This window comes from Capricornis sumatraensis, chromosome 1 (genome assembly GCF_032405125.1).
Source record: "Capricornis sumatraensis isolate serow.1 chromosome 1, serow.2, whole genome shotgun sequence".
In the NCBI taxonomy this organism is placed as follows: Eukaryota; Metazoa; Chordata; class Mammalia; order Artiodactyla; family Bovidae; genus Capricornis; species Capricornis sumatraensis.
Genome location: NC_091069.1, coordinates 167,227,407 through 167,246,419, shown reverse-complemented (window position 1 = coordinate 167,246,419; position 19,013 = coordinate 167,227,407). Strand labels below are relative to the sequence as shown.

Here is a 19,013-nt window from a genome sequence, read left to right as displayed (position 1 = left end):
TAATTTAAAAGTATGAAGGTAGGTAACTGGTGTGAAACTAAGTAAAATATATTTATTTGTTATTGTAGAATAAATACCAAATTATACTCTTCAAAAGTAAAGTCTGGATAAATATAAATACTAACTCAGTCCATTTATAGCAGCCAGTAATGCTTATTAAAAATGAGCTGCATCTAGTAGCAGCTGAACAGGCTTAATATCTGTTAGATGTGTATCACTTACATCAAGGATGTATTGTTAGTAAATATGTTATTAAGCCATCTATTGGTACAAACCAAACTTAGCATTTCTTTCTGCCTCCAATTATATTCTTTGTTTTGGAAGTATAATCCCCAGACTTGATGCAATATGAGTAGAATTGTCAATGTACCTATTTGTGTAACTGTGCATAATATACTTGGTGTAAAGTACTTGCAGAGATCAAATGCTTGAGAATTTTTATGGGTGAACTGATTTTTTGTGACAGTTTTATGGATTCAGACATTCTGAACAGGGAAGTTGGAAATATGTTTGCTTGCCTTTCTTTTTATTTTTTTAAAGCCGATTTGAAAAAAAAAATCATAGGTTCATAGTTAAGGTAAGTAATAATGTGAAATTTGTGGGTTCGTGGTTAATGTGGGCAACTCACTAAATTTCACTGTTTTTAACATGTGATATAGATTATTTAATTTCCAGGAATGATTTTTCTTCATTGATAACAATTTTTTCTCTCTTGATTTCATGTTAATTCCATACTCAGTAATTCTCTTTAAATTTTCCCTATGTATCTGAAAATTTTAATTATAAGTTAAGAAAAGTTAAAATAGTTACCATCTATACTGTACCTATTAAATAAGTACAAATATTTGATAATTGATATAATAGCAGTTTGTTAAATTCAGTTTATTTATTCCACATTTTAGCGAGTGCCTACTGTGTACATAGTGGGTTATTCTGTTGGCCCCATGAAGGTTCCATAGGTGACTTCTTGAGGGTCACTCTCATTAATAAGCTTATGAGGAAAGATAAGTACAGATAACTCAAATACATTGTGGAATAATAAGAAGGAGGCAAGTAAAAGGATGGGGTGCTAATCAAGATTTCCTGGAAACGTGACACTTTTTGTATTATATCCTCATGGCCTCAGCCACCTGCCAGAAATCCCACCCAGAGTAGAGAGTCAATCCTTGCCCTCTCCTCTTGGGACCAACACTTACTCTGTTTACCATGCAGTCCTTTCTAAATCCTGGAATGATTTGTGTATCCCAAGCTTTTAAAGGAAACATTCTATTAAATCCAAGCAACACATAACACAGAGTTGAAAAATGTGTCTCTTTGTTCTTTCCCTGCTTTGGCCAGAGCCGATTTAGAAGATGAAGTGCCTAGGTATTTATTTTTGAGCTAGACTGGTACTGAAGGAGCATTCTGCGTAGGGGATCATTTATTGCCATATTACAATGGTATGGCATGAGAACACTCACTCCACAGGCATGCCTAATATACATTTAAGTCACTTAACTTCTAGATGCAAGCTCATGATGCTTTCTGGCCAGTCAGCACTTGCTGGGACCCAACGCTCTCTTTAATTGGCATTTCCTCATTTCCCAGTAGCTAGGCATCTGTGACTCTCCTATGTGACCGGTTATTTTCATTTAACAAACAAAACGTCTACACTTTTCTGTAGTTGAGACTATTACTTTGACTTTGATCATCTTTTCTCTTATATGCATTTCTTGTGGTTTAAAATAGTTGCCACTTTAAATCAAGATTTAAACATTCTTAATGTTAAATTAACTCTAAAATTGTGATTTTTTTGCTCATTTTTCATCGTGAATGTTTTAGCCATGTTATAGAAAGATTATTTTCTAGTTTATAAAGTCAACACACTTACTCTGAACCATTAGCTGCATAAAAGAAGAACCTTTAAATATCTGGAGGAATCTCGATTTCCTTTTTAAAAATGCTACATTGTGCTCTGGTGCGTGAAGTTGGCTAATGATACTGATTAGTGAAAAGTGTGTGTATGTGTGTGTGTATATATTCTTGTGTTCCTTTCACTTATTTCGAAGTAAAGGAGAAATTATGAAAAATAAATTTGAATGAAACACAATATACAAATAAAATACCATGTAAATCGTCACAGCAGAATTTCCACATAACTTTGTACTGTTTCAGTAGATGCATTTTTATGGGTCTGGCAATTTTGCTGAAATAGTCAATTACTTCTTTAGGTAAGATAGATCTGAACTCTCTCAGAGAATAATTTGGAGTAACGATCTATGTGCTAATTTTAACTTTTCCACAGAAAAAAATTGCTAAAGTGTCCAAAGGACCCAAAAGATTCAACTTAGAAACTCTGCCTTTCACTAATAAGGAAATTTGCCCAGTTCATTAGTGGATGCCGTAAGGGCTTGGAATGGCAGGAGTGGAATATAGGTAACCATATATCCTCTTTCTGCATATGGGACACTGCTGGTTCATATGATGGGCATGTACCAAGGTCTGTTTCATACCATATTAGTGCTTGGAGGTACCTTAATGAATAAAACAAAATGTGTATGTATTGTTGTTGTTGTTCTTCAGTCCCTCTTTGTGACCCCATGGACTGTAGCATGCAAGACTTTTCTGACCTTCACCATCTCCCAGAGTTTGCTCAAACTCATGTCCATTGAGTTGGTGATGCCACCCAACCATCTCATCCTCTGTCATCCCTTTCTCCTCCTGTTGTTTCCAGTGAGTTGGCTCTTCGTATCAGGTGGCCAAAGTATTGGACTTCAGCTGCAGCATCAGTTCTTCCAATAAATATTCAGAGTTGATTTCCTTTACGATTGACTAGCTGGATCTCCTTGCAGTCCAAGGGACTCTCAAGAGTCTTCTCCAACACCAGAGTTCAAAGCATCAATTCTTTGATGCTCAGCCTTGTTTATGGTCCAACTCTCACAACCATACATAACTACTAGAAAAATTATAGCTTTGATTTAAGGGACCTTTGTTGGCAGTGATGTCTCTGCTTTTGAATATGCTGTCTAGTTTTATCATAGCTTTTCTTCCAAGAAGCAAGTGTCTTTTAACTTCATGGCTGGAGTCACCATCTGCAGTGATTTTGGAGCCCAAGAAAATAAAGTCTGTCACTGTTTCCATTGTTTCCCCATCTATTTGCCATAAAGTATGGGACTAGATGCCATAATCTTCGTTTCTTCATTTTTTTAATGTTGAGTTTTTAAAGCCAGTTTTTTTCGCTCTCCTCTTTCACTTTCATTGAGAGGCTCTTTAGTTCCTCTTTGCTTTCTACCATAAGGGTGGTTTCATCTACATATCTGAGGTTATTGGTATTTCTCCCTGCAATCTTGATTCCAGCTTCTGCTTCATCCAGCCCAGCATTTTACATGCTGTACTCTGCATATAAGTTAAATAAGCAGGGTAACAGTATACAGCCTTGATGTACTCTTTTCCCAATTTGGAACCAGTTTGTTGTTCCATGTCTGGTTCTAACTGTGGCTTCTTGACCTGCATACAGGTTTCTCAGGAGGCAGGTAAGATGGTCCAGTATTCCCGTCTCTTTAAGAACTTTCCACAGCTTATTGTGATCCACACAAAGGATTTAGCATAGTCAATGAAGCAGAAGTAGAAGTTTTTTCTGGAATTCTCTTGCTTTTTCTATGATCCAATGGATGTTGGCAATTTGATCTCTGGCTCCTCTGTCTTTTCTAAATCCAGCTTGTATATCTGGCTTAGTTCATGTACTGTTGAAGCCTAGCATGAAAGATTTTGAGCATTTCTTTGCTAGCATGTGAAACGAGTGCAATTGTGTGGTAGTTTGAACATTCTTTGGCATTAACCTTCTTTGGGATTGGAATGAAAACTGACCTTTCCCAGTCCTGTGGCCATTGGTGAGTTTTCCAAATGTGCTGGCATAGTGAGTGCAACACTTTCGCAGCATCATCTTTTAGAATTTGAAATAGCTCAGCTGGAACCTCATAACCTCCACTAGCTTTGTTTGTAGTGATGTTTCCTAAGGCCCACTTGACTTTGCACTCCAAGATAGCTGGCTCTTGTTGAGTGATTACACCATCATGGTTATCCAGGTCATTAAGATCTTTTTTGTATAGGTCAGTGTATTCTTGTCACCTCTTCTTAGTATCTTCTGCTTCTGTTAGGTCCATACCATTTCTTTATTTATAGTTTTATATATATATATATATATATATATATATATATAATGTATTTTTTCAAGATAAACATATTCTAGTCTTCCTCCAGGCTAAACACCATTGAAGGTACACCTCTATGCTATAACATACTGGTTGGTTGCTACTGTGTTGGGCTGTGTAGATGATGAAAGCAATGCAATAATAAATGTGATAGAAAATTAAAATGCTTTGGCAAAGAGAAATTTCCATTATTCTCAGTAGAAAAGAAAAACACAGGAGACCTACATCAGCAACTTTATTAATGATCTAGAGGAAGATAGCAAATAATCTATTAATTGATTCATAATTGATTCTAAGTTGAGAAGTGCTATAAAAACCACCAAGGACAGAGACATGGTACCACCCAGGAATGGCAGAGGGAAAGTAAAATTGAGTCAGGAGAGAAGCAGGGAGCATTCATGAAGTTAGCTTTGCCCTCCCTTTTAGAAGAGTCTTAAATTATCAAGCATAATTGATCTCAATAATATCTGCATGGCAGAGAAACATACATTGGAGCCACTAAATGGTACTTTAATCCACATGTGTTGTGTGCTCAGTCGCTTCATTAATTTCTGACTCTTTGCAACCCTATGGACTATAGTCTGTCAGGCTCCTCTGTCCATGGGATTTTCCCAGGCAAGAATACCGAAATGATTGTCATGCTCTCCTCAAAGGAGTCTTCCTGATCCAGGGATTGAAGCCCCATCTCCTGTGGCTCCTGCGTTGCAGGTGGATTCTTTACCACTAGGCCACCAGGGAAGCCCTTAATCTACATATGTTTCTGAAAATAAATGAGCGAAGAGAAGAAAAACCTGTATATCATGCACTCAAGTAATTAAATGAAATCCTCATTTTTACTAACATTTGAAATTTACCCAAAAGTGATAGGATGAGAATGATTTGTGTACCATAAGTGAGTTATTTTTAAAAGATTCTACATTTCTCCTTCTTTTAGAAGAGATGAATTGGACTCTGTGTCTTTCTGTAGTTACACCTGTGCATAGTGTATCAGCTTCCTGTCCATGCATGGCTGTTTGGACCTGACAGAAAATCTGGGATGGACTTGGTTTGGAAAATACAGGGGAACATGGCATTTTATTGTTCTGCCGTCATGATCCTGGCTTCTTCTGTCCATCCCTCATGCCCCAGAGTACTGAGCAGCTGGCTCTGCAGCTGTGAACAGGGTCTGAGACCACCTCCCTGTGGGGCAGACATAAATCTTGCCAAAGATATAAAAGATTTTTGGCTTGACTTTTCCATTTCCAGATTCTTGCTGCAATTGAAGGAGTATGATTTTCTCCATTAAACCCTTTTAGGTTTCTAAAAGAAGTAGTTATTCAAATGGATATTTTTTCCCTTTGTATTCCTTGGAATATTTAGATTTTCATCTACTAGAAAAGATTGAATTCATTCTATTGTGCTGCAAATGCTGGTAGCAAGCTGTCTTCCCAGCCTACAACCTGCTGCCTTCAAAAGGTGGAACCAGACTTAGGCAAGTTGATACGAGCTTTGATTTTGTTTACGATACCTATCTATTTACCCCTAGATCTGCTCACACACTTCTCATTCCTGGGGATGGGCATTCCAAACTTGGAAAGATCAGAAGTAAACTCTAAAATTCAGTGTGACTCCTGTTGATTCAATGGTGGGGCATAATTTAAATCCACCTTCACATAAGCCTTTAAGAAATACTAAAGAATTAGTATAGCCAACAAAGGTCCATCTAGTCAAAGCAATGGTTATTCCAGTAGTCATGTATGGATGTGAGAGTTGGACTATAAAGAAAGCTGAGTGCCAAAGAATTGGTGCTTTTAACTGTGGTGTTGGAGAAGACTCTTGAGAGTCCCTTGGACAGCAAGGAGATCCAACCAGTCCATCCTAAAGGAAATCAGTCCTGAATATTCATTGGAAGCACTGGTACTGAAACTGAAACTCCAATACTTTGGCCACCTGATGCGAAGAACTGACTCATTGGAAAAGACCCTGATGCTGGGAAAGGTTGAAGGCAGGAGGAGAAGGGGCTGAGGAAGAGATGGTTGGATGGCAAAACTAACTTGATGGACATGAGTTTGAGTAAGCTCCAGGAGTGGGTGATGGACAGGGAGGCCTGGTGTGCTGTAGTCCATGGGGTCGCAAAGAGTCGGACATGACTGAGTGATTAAACTGAATGAAAGAATACATGCAGTTCAAAACTGAGTAAATGTGTCATATTATCATTTGCCTAATTCTCAGAGTAACTTAAACAAGTGGAGTTCTGTGTGAATGACCTTTTCCTAGACAAGAAGTATATAATCCAATGGGAAGTTGATATCCATTTAAGTTTGCCTGTATTAACTCTCCCTGATTGTTTATTGCCCCACTGAGTGTGATATACTGACATCCATCCAGTGGATGGGGATTAGATCTTAAAGGAGAAATTATGACACTATTCGGGACTCTAAGAAATGGCATGGCCATGATTCATCCTGCACACAGTCATTTCTTTGATTGGCCTTGTTGAGACAAATTGTGTGAAGAATGAATGCAGATCCAGGTATAACTAAGGCTCTAATGTCATTGTTCTACTTTGCCAGGTGCGTTGTAGAAGATAAGAACTCAAAGGTGGCCTGGTTGAACCGTTCTGGCATCATTTTTGCTGGGCATGACAAGTGGTCTCTGGACCCTCGGGTTGAGCTGGAGAAACGCCATTCTCTGGAGTACAGCCTGCGAATCCAGAAGGTGGATGTCTACGATGAGGGTTCCTACACTTGCTCGGTGCAGACACAGCATGAGCCGAAGACCTCCCAAGTTTACTTGATTGTGCAAGGTAAGGAGAAGATGGTAAAGGAGAGGCAAATGGCAGAAAATAATCATGACATACAAAATACTCGAGTAATCCTTTCCGGAATAAAGGATTTGTTGTGGCAAATTCCAAATTCATTATGGCACTTTAGTATCTATTTTCTTTTTACATAGGAAGACTTTAAATGGGGATAGACTTTAAATAATAGAACTGAGGAGGATAAAGAAAAAAAGATTCTTGCCACCGTGAGTCAATAACCTTGGTGAGAATGTTTTCTCTTAACCCTGAATGTGATAACACACAGCAAAGACCACAGCTGTGTCCACAGGGACATAAAAACACACAGAATGCTTGGAACCATGTGAGGTCCACTTTTTCACACTGTTAGATACTGGATGCTTTTGCTGAAGGTGTGATTTCTATCTGTCCTCAGTTTGAAGAATATCGCTAATTATCTGTTTTTCTGATAGTAAATGTTATTTGGAAAAATAAAAATTTCCAGAAGCCTTGACATCCTCTCAGCTGGCTGGCTTTCTTTGTAGTTTGTATTTCTATTTCACGGCAAGTTGTTTGTGAGCAAGTGCCGTGACGAAGATCTGCAAAATCATTGAGGATAATCTGCTTCCAGATTGGGGTTTCCAAAGGCACATCTGAGTCATGGTTTTACAGGATCAAAACCTTAAATGGCATATGCAAGCCCCAAAACTATAGCTCTCTTGGGGCCCTTTCCCCATAATTGCAGAATGAGAACAAAGCTGATCAGCTGTACAGTTTTATTGCAAGCAGAGTCAAACCACTAGCAGTTTCAATCCATCTACCAGGAAGGATCTAAGCACTAACAAATATTAGGGCTGTGTTCACGCAGTCTTGATTTACAATGTTATGTAAATTTAATGCAAATTAGGTATGGCCCTAGGACTCCTGTCAAGATTCCAGTGCAGTCAGTTGTATGCAAAGTTTGACTGTAGCTTCTATTAATGTGTTATGGAATTGATTATTGCAGCATTTAAATTATTGCTCTACCAACTCCTCTGATTAATAGATTGAAACCAGAGTAAAATACGTCAGAGAGTACCTGTGCAGGGGAGGTTTAGTCATGTGACCTCTATATTGGTCCATTTGCAGTGGCTGACAGCTTCATTTTATTGCTTGTAAAAGGCGTGTCTACTGACTTGCAAAGTGCCTATCACACTTCGCGTGAATTCCTTAATAAGAGACACCAGGGTTTGGATGTCAGGTGGTCCATTTAAATGTGTAAACATAACTACAAATGTGTTAATAGGTAAAAGGTTAACTTAGCAACTTCCTCAAAACTCAAGCCTACACACAAGCACACACACACACACAGAAACACACACTTCAAAAGAAAAGGAAAATTTCTACCTCATTTAATGGCAAAGAGAGGGGGGATAATTAGTTTACTTAAGGTCCCTTAGAACAGATTTTATCTAATGAACAGCAACACATTATATTGTGAAATTCCTACACAATTTTAATACCTTCACAGTCTTTAATGTTATTGGAAACTCACTAGAGACCACAGCTAGAGAATGTATATTGTCCTACAAGGAACAAAATTGGGCAATCTGAGGATTACATCCCTTGGTTTCTAGATGAGGAAACAGAAGTTAATTAGGTTTAGGTTACTTGCTCAAGGTCACACAGAGAGTTCAGGGAGTAGTTTGGAACCAAGCAGACAAGGAATCAAATTGAAGCACATTCTACTGGAATGGGAATTTTTCTGCTGTGACTTTTTAAGAACTACCAAATTCCTATTGGAGTTCTTAGTGCCAAGTGCCCAAAGCCCTTCCTCATTTTTGCTCATTCATCTAGGTACATTTTAGCTACTAACACAACAATCTGGAGAGAATTAGAGCTAGGTCAGATCATGCTGCTTATACTTCCCTATTAAGTTATTGAGTTTAACTTAATACTAAGAGATGGAAAAGAACTATACAGTTGAAGTACTGTTTATTCATTATCCTGTTTGCTTCTAATAATGTTATTATGAAGTAGATATTAATAACTTTATTATAAATACGAAAAAAGTTTGAAGTTCAGGAATGATAAGGAGCTGCCCAAGGCTGCCTCTTGGCTTAGGACTGGGTTTCAAACCCATATCTGTTTGACTCAAGATATTATAGTATTTTCTTTTTAACCATACTGCTTTAAAAGAAAAAATGAGCAACAAAGCCTGTTCTTGTAAGGGCAATGATGAAAGGTTGCTTCCTCCTTGAACCTGAGTTATGAAGGGAGATGTTTTGGACAGTTATATGGATGTTGGCATTTGATATCTAGCACCAGATGGCTGATTCAATTCCCCTTAGAACGTTCAACTTTGTGATTATGTCAGTGGGTCCACCCCTTTACCGCTGTTTATTCACACTGCCTCCTACTCCTTGGCTCCATTTTACATGTTTTCACCACATCAAAGATTCTGTCTATAGGCATGTCTGCCATCCTTCTTTCCTCCAATCCCACAGCACCTTCCTTCAGAATATAAGGGTCTTTTGAATTTTTCAAGTCCTTCCTTACTCACCGTACATGCTTTCTGCAAATCCCACATAACTCGTTATTAAATAAATACTGTATTCTTTTTCTTTGCCCAATGGGGAGGTCACCTTTAGCTTAAAGATGCTGTGAGATATCACTGAAGAATAGTAGTTAAGAAAGTGGGGCTTCATATCTCAGTTTTCTTTCTTGCTTTAAATCAATTTGGGGGTAACCTATTTGGGGCTTCCCTGATAGCTCAGTTGGTAAAGAATCCACCTGCAATGGAGGAGACCCTGATTCGATTCCTGGGTCAGGAAGATCCACTGGAGAAGGGATAGGCCATCCATTCCAGTATTCTTGGGCTTCCCTTGTGGCTCAGCTGGTAAAGAATCCACCTGCAATGTGGGAGACCTAGGTTCGATCCCTGGATTGGAAAGATCCCCTGAAGAAGGGAAAGACTACCCACTCCAGTATTCTGGCCTGGAGAATTCCATGGACTGTATAGAGCATGGGGTTGCAAAGAGTCAGACACAACTGAGTGACTTTCACTTTCACTTGATTTCTCTAAGGCCTCAGTTCAGTTCAGTCACTCAGTTGTGTCCAAATCTTTGCCACCCCATGCACTGCAGCATGCCAGGCTTCCCTGTCCATCACCAACTCCTGGAGCTTGCTCAAACTCATGTCCATCGAGTCAGTGATGCCATCCAACCATCTCATCCTCTGTTGGCCCCTTCTCCTTCTGTGTTCAATCTTTCCCAGCATCAGGGTCTTTTACAGTGAGTTGGCTCTTCACAGCAGGTAGCCAAAGTATTGGAGCTTCAGCTTCAGCATCAGTCCTTCCAATGAATATTCAGGACTGATTTCCTTTAGTATAAATTATTTTGATCTCCTTGCTGTCCAAGGGACTCTCAAGAGTCATCTCCAACACCACAATTCAAAAGCATCAGTTCTTCAGTGCTCAGTTTTCTTTATAGTCCAATTATCACATCCACATGTGACTACTGGAAAAACCATAGCTTTGACTGCATGGACCTTTGTTGGCAAAGTGATGTCTCTGCTTTTGAATATGCTGTCTAGGTTTGTCATAGCTTTTCTTCCAAGGAGCAAGCATCTTTTAATTCCATAGCTGCAGTCACCATCTTTAGTCACTCTAAAGCTTGGTTTAATTTAAAGATTACATGACCTAGGTAAGCCCTTAGCTTGTTTTCTGGAGATCATGTGTTCCCGCCAAATAAGGTGATGATGATGATGATGATGGTGGTGGTGGTGGTGGTGAGATAGTGATACTAATGATGATAACCGCTGTGACAACAAGCAGGCTGCTGCTGCTGGAGTAACTCTCATGAGGCTCTCTTTGTGTTGGATGCTTCCCAGAGTCCAACAACACCCTCCACTTGTTGCATGAGACCCTTGAGTAGGCTCTTTCAGCTGTTATTTGGGTTCCTTCAATGTATTTTCTTCAGTTGTCCTTTTCCTTAGCATCTAGTCTTGAACTTTACTTCTTTGGGATTCTAAAGGGCTTCTTAGACCAGCATCACCTTTTAGCTACTTTTATTAAGGATGTCTGAGGACAACATGCAGCATGTATTGACAACACACAGAGAGTGTGGTAAGTTCTATTTTTGACTGGTGGTACACCCCACTCCACAGTTTCTTATTAAGTCATTCTGGAGATCAGCCCTGATAATTTGTACTCTCACATGGCCTCATACCCTAGTTGCACTTCTCACACATTCTACTGATGCTGCTGGTACTGGGGCCACATTTTAAGAGCCACTACTTCCAAAGTAGTATGTACATTAAGAACATCTAGGGAGATAATCCTGCATAATTTCATTCAATTTCAAATAATGTTACATCCCCTAATATTTAAAACTATTCTTGGACATGAGACAGGAATGGTAGCTTGGAAAATAACTTGACTTTCATGATAACATCTTAGGTCCTCTAAGGCTTCTTACCTAGCCTAGTCCTATGGAAACAAAATCTCTCCCTAAACTGTCCATTTCATGTATCAAAACAAAACAAAACAAAACCGGTTGAGACATGCAAACTTCTCTAGACTTCAAAAATCTCAACTTTTAGTTTAAGTGTTTGTTCCCCTCACATTTCTTCTGTATCCCTCCATTTCTCCTGAAAATAGATATATTCCTTTAATCAATATATATTTCCACAATGTGAATGATTTTTCAGCATCTCCAACATTTTCTCTTCTATTCTGGTGATTATTTTTCAGGGAGAAAGTAAGTTTTTTTAAAATCAGTTCATGAGCGTCATTACACAGAAAATAACCTGTGTTGAAATAAATATGCTTCATGGTTCGCTAAACTCAATCTTTAGCCAAATGACATCTCCACACATCTTCCTCATGAGGAACACAGGTGAAAGTTTTGCATCAGCAAATTCACAAATCAGTAATGACCTTTGGGATCACTTGCGATTAGTGAAATTAAATTTTGCATCTGTAGAAGTCAGGCTATTCAAATACAAGCATTCATTCGAGATACGTAATAAAAGATGGGACCCACTTCTAAAGCCAGATAGTTTGGTTTCTACACCACCTCTTTTACAGATTCTAAACTCAAAGATTGAGAAAACAATACCTTTCACTTAAATAATATAAATAAATTTCTCTGGCATCCTTCCAATTCATAATGTCCATTTCTCTCCGAATGTTACCTTCCTTCCTATGATTTCCTATTCTTTTCTGCTTATGCCAGAGATGGAGACACTTGTGTTAAGGCAATATTTCTCTTTATCTGATCTTTGCATAAGCTGCAAAAAAGTCAAGAATTTGGTTTATTATACTTTTCAAAATACAGATTCCTGAGAACCACTCCCAGAACAACTGAATTGGAAGGCTTGGGAATGTGGCCCAAATTTACAAGTGTGTTATGCTCTGCAGGTGCTTCAGATACATGTGGGAAAACCAAGAACCACTGTTGTGGCAATATAAGCAATCCATGAGAGGAGTTTGTTGCTGCCTGCCTGTTCATTTTTCTGTGTGACATGGCATCAAATTATATCTAAAACTCTGCAAAGCAGGTACTAGGGCCTTGTCATAGAAAAATTAAAAGTAAAAATAAATCTGTGTACTCATTGAATACAGAGATTAATCTCATCTTCTTGAGCCCTGGGAAAGATGGCTCCAAAAACAAGGTAGTTTTTTAGCTGTAACATTAGGAATCTCCATGTGTATGTGAATACAAAGGACACCCTGTCATGATGTTATTTTTTAAATGTAGATCTTACTTATTAAATGTCTCATTCATTGTACCTTATAAGATTTGTCATGTTTTCAATGTATTTATTACATTATTCTTGAGTCTGTTACCCATACTGGAATCATTTCCATGTTGCATCTTTTGCTTTCTTTTTACGCTATTCTCATTAACATTTTTAAAAAATATTCATTTTATTTCATTAAGCCGATTAACAATGTTGTCATAATTTCAGGTTAACAGCAAAGGGACTCAACCATACATATGCATATATCTATTCTCCTCCAAACTCTCCTCCCAACAATATTTTTTAAATGTAAAAGTAAGATACTCATGCTTATTGAGTCAGTGATGCTGTCCAGCCATCTCATCCTCTTGCCCTCTTCTCTTCCTGCCCTCAGTCTTTCCCAGCATCAGGGTCTTTTCCAGTGGGTCAGCTCTTTGTATCAGGTGACCAAAATATTGGAATCTCAGGTTCAGCATCTATCCAGTATTCAGGGTTGATTTCCTGTAGGACTGACTGGCTTGATCTCCTTGCATAATTACTTGAATTAAACCAATATAACTATGGAGAAAGTATGAAAGTTAACTCTTGTGAGAACCTGTGTGTTTTATCCTCACACTAAAAATTTCATATTTCCTGTATCTCATTAATCCAAGCATATCATTTTGGCTTGCAATTGCATGTCTGTAGATATGCTCTTAATAATTGAAAATTCAAATGTTGGGAAACATTTAATGTTTTCATGAATACTAGTCTAGAACTTATTGCTCCTAAGATTTAAATTCTTAGATGTATTTTACAATTCTATCAAACATTCCTAATTCTGACTAATATCTATTACCCAGAACTCCAAGCAGCCATCCTTTGATCTCTTTTAATTGCTCTCTTCTTTCCTTCTTTCATTGGTTCCTTTGTTCTCCCTTCCATTTCGCCCCTCTTTCCCTTCCTTAATCAGTATCATGTTGCACTGATTATTTTTTAAATAGTTTAGCATCACCTACAAAATATTACACAAACTGTTTGCCACTGCATTGAAATTCAACTTAGCCTGGAGCTCGATACATCTTTTAAATGTTCTAATGAAATAAAGAATTTGAGACCATCTTTAGTTATATTTGATCTGAGGGATAATTCTGTTGATTATTGAGTCTTACTGATTAACTAGAATTTCATTTGGATTTTACGTGCTGAAATCTACTAATTATCCTACTCTTCAGCTTAATTTTTCAGACAATAGCCTCTTGATTGGCTGTTAATAGGTCAGGATCAAACTTTAAGGACATCACTAATCACATCAGCAATCAGAGAGCCAGTGTAATGGGAAGAAGTGAAATTTTGGGGCTAAAATATTTGGTAATATTACCTCATGCAGTTTTAATTTGATAGTTCCCCTGCAGGAAGAACTTCAAGTCTTGTCTAAATCAGGCCCACCCACTCGTAATTAATTATGATCTCCAATATCTGTATATGTATTTGCAGTCCATCTTTTAGATATTATTGGGCTTCCCAGGTGGCGCCAGTGATAAGGAACCTGCCTGCCAATGCAGGAGATAAATGAGAAGTGGGTTTGATCCCTGAGTTGGGAAGATTTCCTGGAGGAGAGCATGACAACCCACTCCAGTATCCTTGCCTGGAGAATCCCATGGGCAGAGGAGCCTGATGGGCTACAGTCCATAGAGTCACAAAGAGTCGGACACAGCTGAAGCGACTTAGCATGCATGCCTTTTAGTTATTAAAATAAAGCCACTATTTACACCCACATACTTTCTGCTCTAACCTACATTTTGTGTTTCTTAAAGCTGAGAGAAGTAAAAGAAGAGAGAAAAAGTTATTTAGTACCTAGAGCTGAAGTGAAGTGGCGTGAAAGTTGCTCAGTCATGTCCGACTCTTTGCTACCCCATGGACTATATAGTCCATGGAATTCTCCAGGCCAGGATACTGGAATGGGTAGCCGTTCCCTTGGTTCAGTGTAAAAACCCAGACTCCATGAAGGGAAGAAAGCTACTTGACAACACAGACCAATAAATTTTCAGCTCTATTCAAAGGTGCAGTATATATTCTTGATTCATTATACCAATAAGAATTTTAAGAACTTTGGGTCAAGGTTTGATGGTGATTAGGAGGAATTTGGGAGTGGGGATTTATTCTACATTAGATCTGCATTTGCTAGTTTAGCTATATCCAGTCTATGCCATAGTTATTTTTATTTGCATTTACATAATATCTGTTTGGTTACTCAAAGATGTGCTAGTTTTTACACAGAATTTTACCTATTAAGATAAGGAAAACTACTATTTCAAGTATTTTCAAATAGTACTGTATGCCACAGTAAATTATCATCTGTGCGTTTATGTTTTCTGTACACTACCAAAAAGAACCCTCTCCCCACAAAAGCGAAAAACCCTGTGTACTCTTAAACATTTTAAAGACATTTTTTAAAAGATTCATATACCTAAACGTCAAGAAAGATGACACATCTTTTTCAATATATGTGTATTTTCATCATTTCAATTTGCTATAAATAGGCAACATATTTTTGGACAATGAGATGACTGAGTTTTCTTTAAAGTTTGTCAAAGCCTAGGTCTGCCTCAGTGATAAAGGACACAAAAAATGATAAGACCTTTTTCCTTCTTTTTAGTGAGAAAAACTATTAGGTAAGTTTGAATATACTGGGAAAGCAGCCCCAGCCTGTGCCCGGGTCTATCCAAGGAATGTTTCTAAGGGTGTAGGGGACATTGTATAGAAAGATGGCCTGTGATCTTCATATGTCAAGGTCGTGAAAGTCTAAAGAGACAGAAGAAATACTCAGTTTATCATAATATGTTCAGTCCCTCAGTTGTGTCCGACTCTTTGTGACCCCATGAACTGCAGCATGCCAGGCTCCTCTGTTCTTCACCATCTATCAGACATTGCTCAAACTCATGTCCGTTGAGTTTGTGATGCCACCCAACAGTCTCATCCTCTGTCACCCCCTTCTCCTCCTGCCCTCAGTCTTTCCAGCATCAGGGCCTTTTCCAGTGAGCTGGCTTTTCGAATCAGGTGGCCAAAGTATAGGAACTTCAGCTTCATCATTGGTCCTTCCAATGAACATTCAGGGTTTCCTTTAGGATTGACTGATTTAACCTCCTTGCAGTTCAAGCAAGAGACTCTCAAGAGAGTCTTCACCAGCACCACAACTTGAAAGTATCAATTCTTTGGTGCTCAGCTTTCTTTATGGTCCAACTCTCACATCTGTATATGACCACTGGAAAAACCATAGCTTTAACTATATGGACCTTTGTTGGCAAAATGATTTCTCTGCTTTTTAATATGTTGTCTAGGTTTGTCATAGCTTTTCTTCTAAGAATCAAGTGTCTTTTAATTTCATTGCTGCAGTCACTGTCTGCAGTGATTTTGGAGCCCAAGAAAAGAAAATGTCACTGTTTCCACTGGTTCCCCATCTATTTGCCATGAAGTGATGGGATTGGATGTCACAGTCTTCATTTTTTGAATGTTGAGTTTTAAGCCAGTTTTTTCACTCTCTTCTTTTGCCCTCATCAAGAGGCTCTTTAGCTCCTCTTCACTTTCTGCCATCGGAGTGATATCATCTGCATATCTGAGGTTGTTGATATTTCTCCTGGCAGTCTTGATTCCAGCTTGTGATTCATCCAGCCTCGCATAATATGATACTGGATATAATATACTATCTTATATTGGTCATTTTGCTAGAAATGACTTTGTTGTGACAAGTGACAAAACTTGAATAGAGTTGCTGTGTGAAGAGTATATGGGAGTTCTCTGTATTGATCCTGTAACTTTTCTGCAAATTTGAAATTATTTTGAAAGAAAACTAAAAACAGACACAATAATAGTTAAGGTGGGTATCAGGATTTACTATTGTCCTTGTGTTCATTTGCTAAGTTGTTAAGGTGGGTATCAGGATTAAATATTAGTGAATAAATTAAAAATTACAAAATTACAATTAAAATTACATTTCAATAAATAAAAATGTAATAAAAATTATACTGTGTTGAATATTGAATAATCAAAAAAGATTTTAAGCATATACCATTATAAAAAGTTATGAATAAGATATATTACATCAAAAAGTCAGAGGAGAAAATTTATAAGATAATCCCAATAACCAACACAAATACCTATGATATAATTCAAATAATTTATATTATTGATTTTATTAAATACTCACACATATAAACTAAATAGGGTGTCTTTTTTAACATGAGATAGATAGGTAGCCTCAATAATAATTAATTCAGGAATAAGATGGGGATATCAATGATCATTTTTTAAAATTATTCTGGAAGTTCTAATTAATGCAATTGGACAAAAAATTTAAAAGGTATAGTTGTGGGGAATAAAAGAAAGAAACAACTATAATCTAGCTAAAGTGATTACTAATTTTAGAAAACCCTCATAAACTAATGACCAAAAATATTAGTACTAGTATTAGTACTATATAGTACTAATAGTACTAAAAATATTATTACTAATAGCAGTTTGATAAGTTGTTCAATTATCTGAAGAAACATGTAAAATTAATAATTTTTTTATTTGGTTAAAATAAGTGTTTACAAAATTACTATAAAATGCCTGCTCACAAAGCCTTAATAATATAAAAAGCATTTAAGAATAAATTAAATAAACAGTGTGGAGAACCTAAAAGCAGAAATTGATATCATTTTACTTGGCAAGAAAGAAGTTCTTTTGTTTGCCTTTGTCTGTTTCATTGGTATTGCTACTTAATTGTAAAGAAAATACCTTATTCTTTTCTTTCATTTTTTTAAACTTTTTTTGTTGTATTGGGGATAGCTGATTAACAATGTCATGTTAGTTTCAGGTGAAAAGTGAAGGGGAGAGCCATACAAAAATACTTCATTCTTGAATGGCAACACAAATAATGGGAAATGACAATTTTCCCCAAGATAAATATAAATTTTGTACACCTAAAAATTACTTATGGGAGTTTTTGATTGAAATTATACTTAATTTGTCAAATTAATTATAAAGAATAAATGGACATAAATAGTCAATACACTTTTTTAAATTGTATTATTGGGACAGGAATTCTGCTCTACTTCTATGTATTAACATATTTTGTAAAGCTGTTCATAAATGACTAAGTCGCTGGATATAAATGAAATGCATAAACACTACAACATATACCATACACTGCTGCTGCTGCCGCCAAGTCGCTTCAGTCATGTCCGACTCTGTGTGACCCCAGAGACGGCAGCCCACCAGGCTCCCCTGTCCCTGGGATTCTCCAGGCAAGGACACTGGAGTGGGTTGCCATTTCCTTCTCCAATGCATGAAAGTGAAAAGTGAAAGTGAAGTCGCTCAGTCGTGTCCGACTCTTAGCGAGCCCCTGGACTGCAGCCCACCAGGCTCCTCCGTCCATGGGATTTTCCAGGCGAGAGTACTGGAGTGGGGTGCCATTGCCTTCTCCAATACCATACACTAGATCTAGCTTTTATTTAAAATCATGGGAAAAAGTATGATTATTCAACAGATGATTTGGAATAATTAAAGAAAAAGTAAATATGTGTACTTACTGAACAACCACTCATGAAAATTAATACCGGATCCCTTAAAGATTTAAAAGTAGAAAATAAAGGGAAAAGGAAAACTGACACTTTTATATCTCCCTGTTGAGAGTGTAAATTAGTGGAAACTTTGCATAGAGGAACATAGAGATGTCTTTCAAATAAAAGGAAAACCAAAAAGGACCATCAATAAATATGTATGTAAACAGAGTTGCTGTGTTGTTGTTCAAATCACTAAGCTGTGTCCTACTCTTAGGGACCTCATGGACTGCAGCATGCCAGGCTTCCCTGGCCTTCACTATCTCCTGGAATTTGCTCAAATTCATGTCCGTTTAGTCGATGATGCCATCAAACAGGGTAAAGAAAGCCTTCTTAGCATAAAAACAAGTGGAAAAAAAGCATAAAGAAAAAAGGAATAAATTTGACTATACATATATAAATGTCTGAAATTAAGATGAGGGATAAAGTGATTTTATAACAAAATAGGTAACATAAAATCTTAATATCATCAATATAAGAATGTCAATAAATAGGAAAAAATCAGTACAGAAAATATGACTAAAATTTGTTTAAGGACATAAATTGCCAATTTACAAAAGGATCATTGAAAATAGAGAACATCTGGAAAACTGTAAAACTACCATTATAATCAAGAATATATAATGTAAAACAACAATAAATTATTAGTTTTGCACCCATAATACTGGTAAAGGGTTAATGGAGATAGAATGTGGCAAGCCAGAAAAGGCAAGTCAGTAGGAAAACTGACACTTTTATAGCTCCCTGCTGAGAGTGTAA

General features: G+C 37.3%; 1 protein-coding gene across 2 annotated transcripts in view; it reads left to right on the top strand.

Annotated features, from left to right (window-relative positions):
• The window catches only part of LSAMP (limbic system associated membrane protein), a 705,546-nt gene that overhangs the window by 381,329 nt on the left and 305,204 nt on the right, over positions 1-19,013 (top strand). For both annotated transcript variants that reach the window (XM_068976041.1, XM_068976034.1), the window contains exon 2: positions 6,743-6,975. In XM_068976041.1, the coding sequence (XP_068832142.1) occupies positions 6,743-6,975 (233 nt within the window). The remainder of the gene's footprint in view (positions 1-6,742; positions 6,976-19,013) is intronic.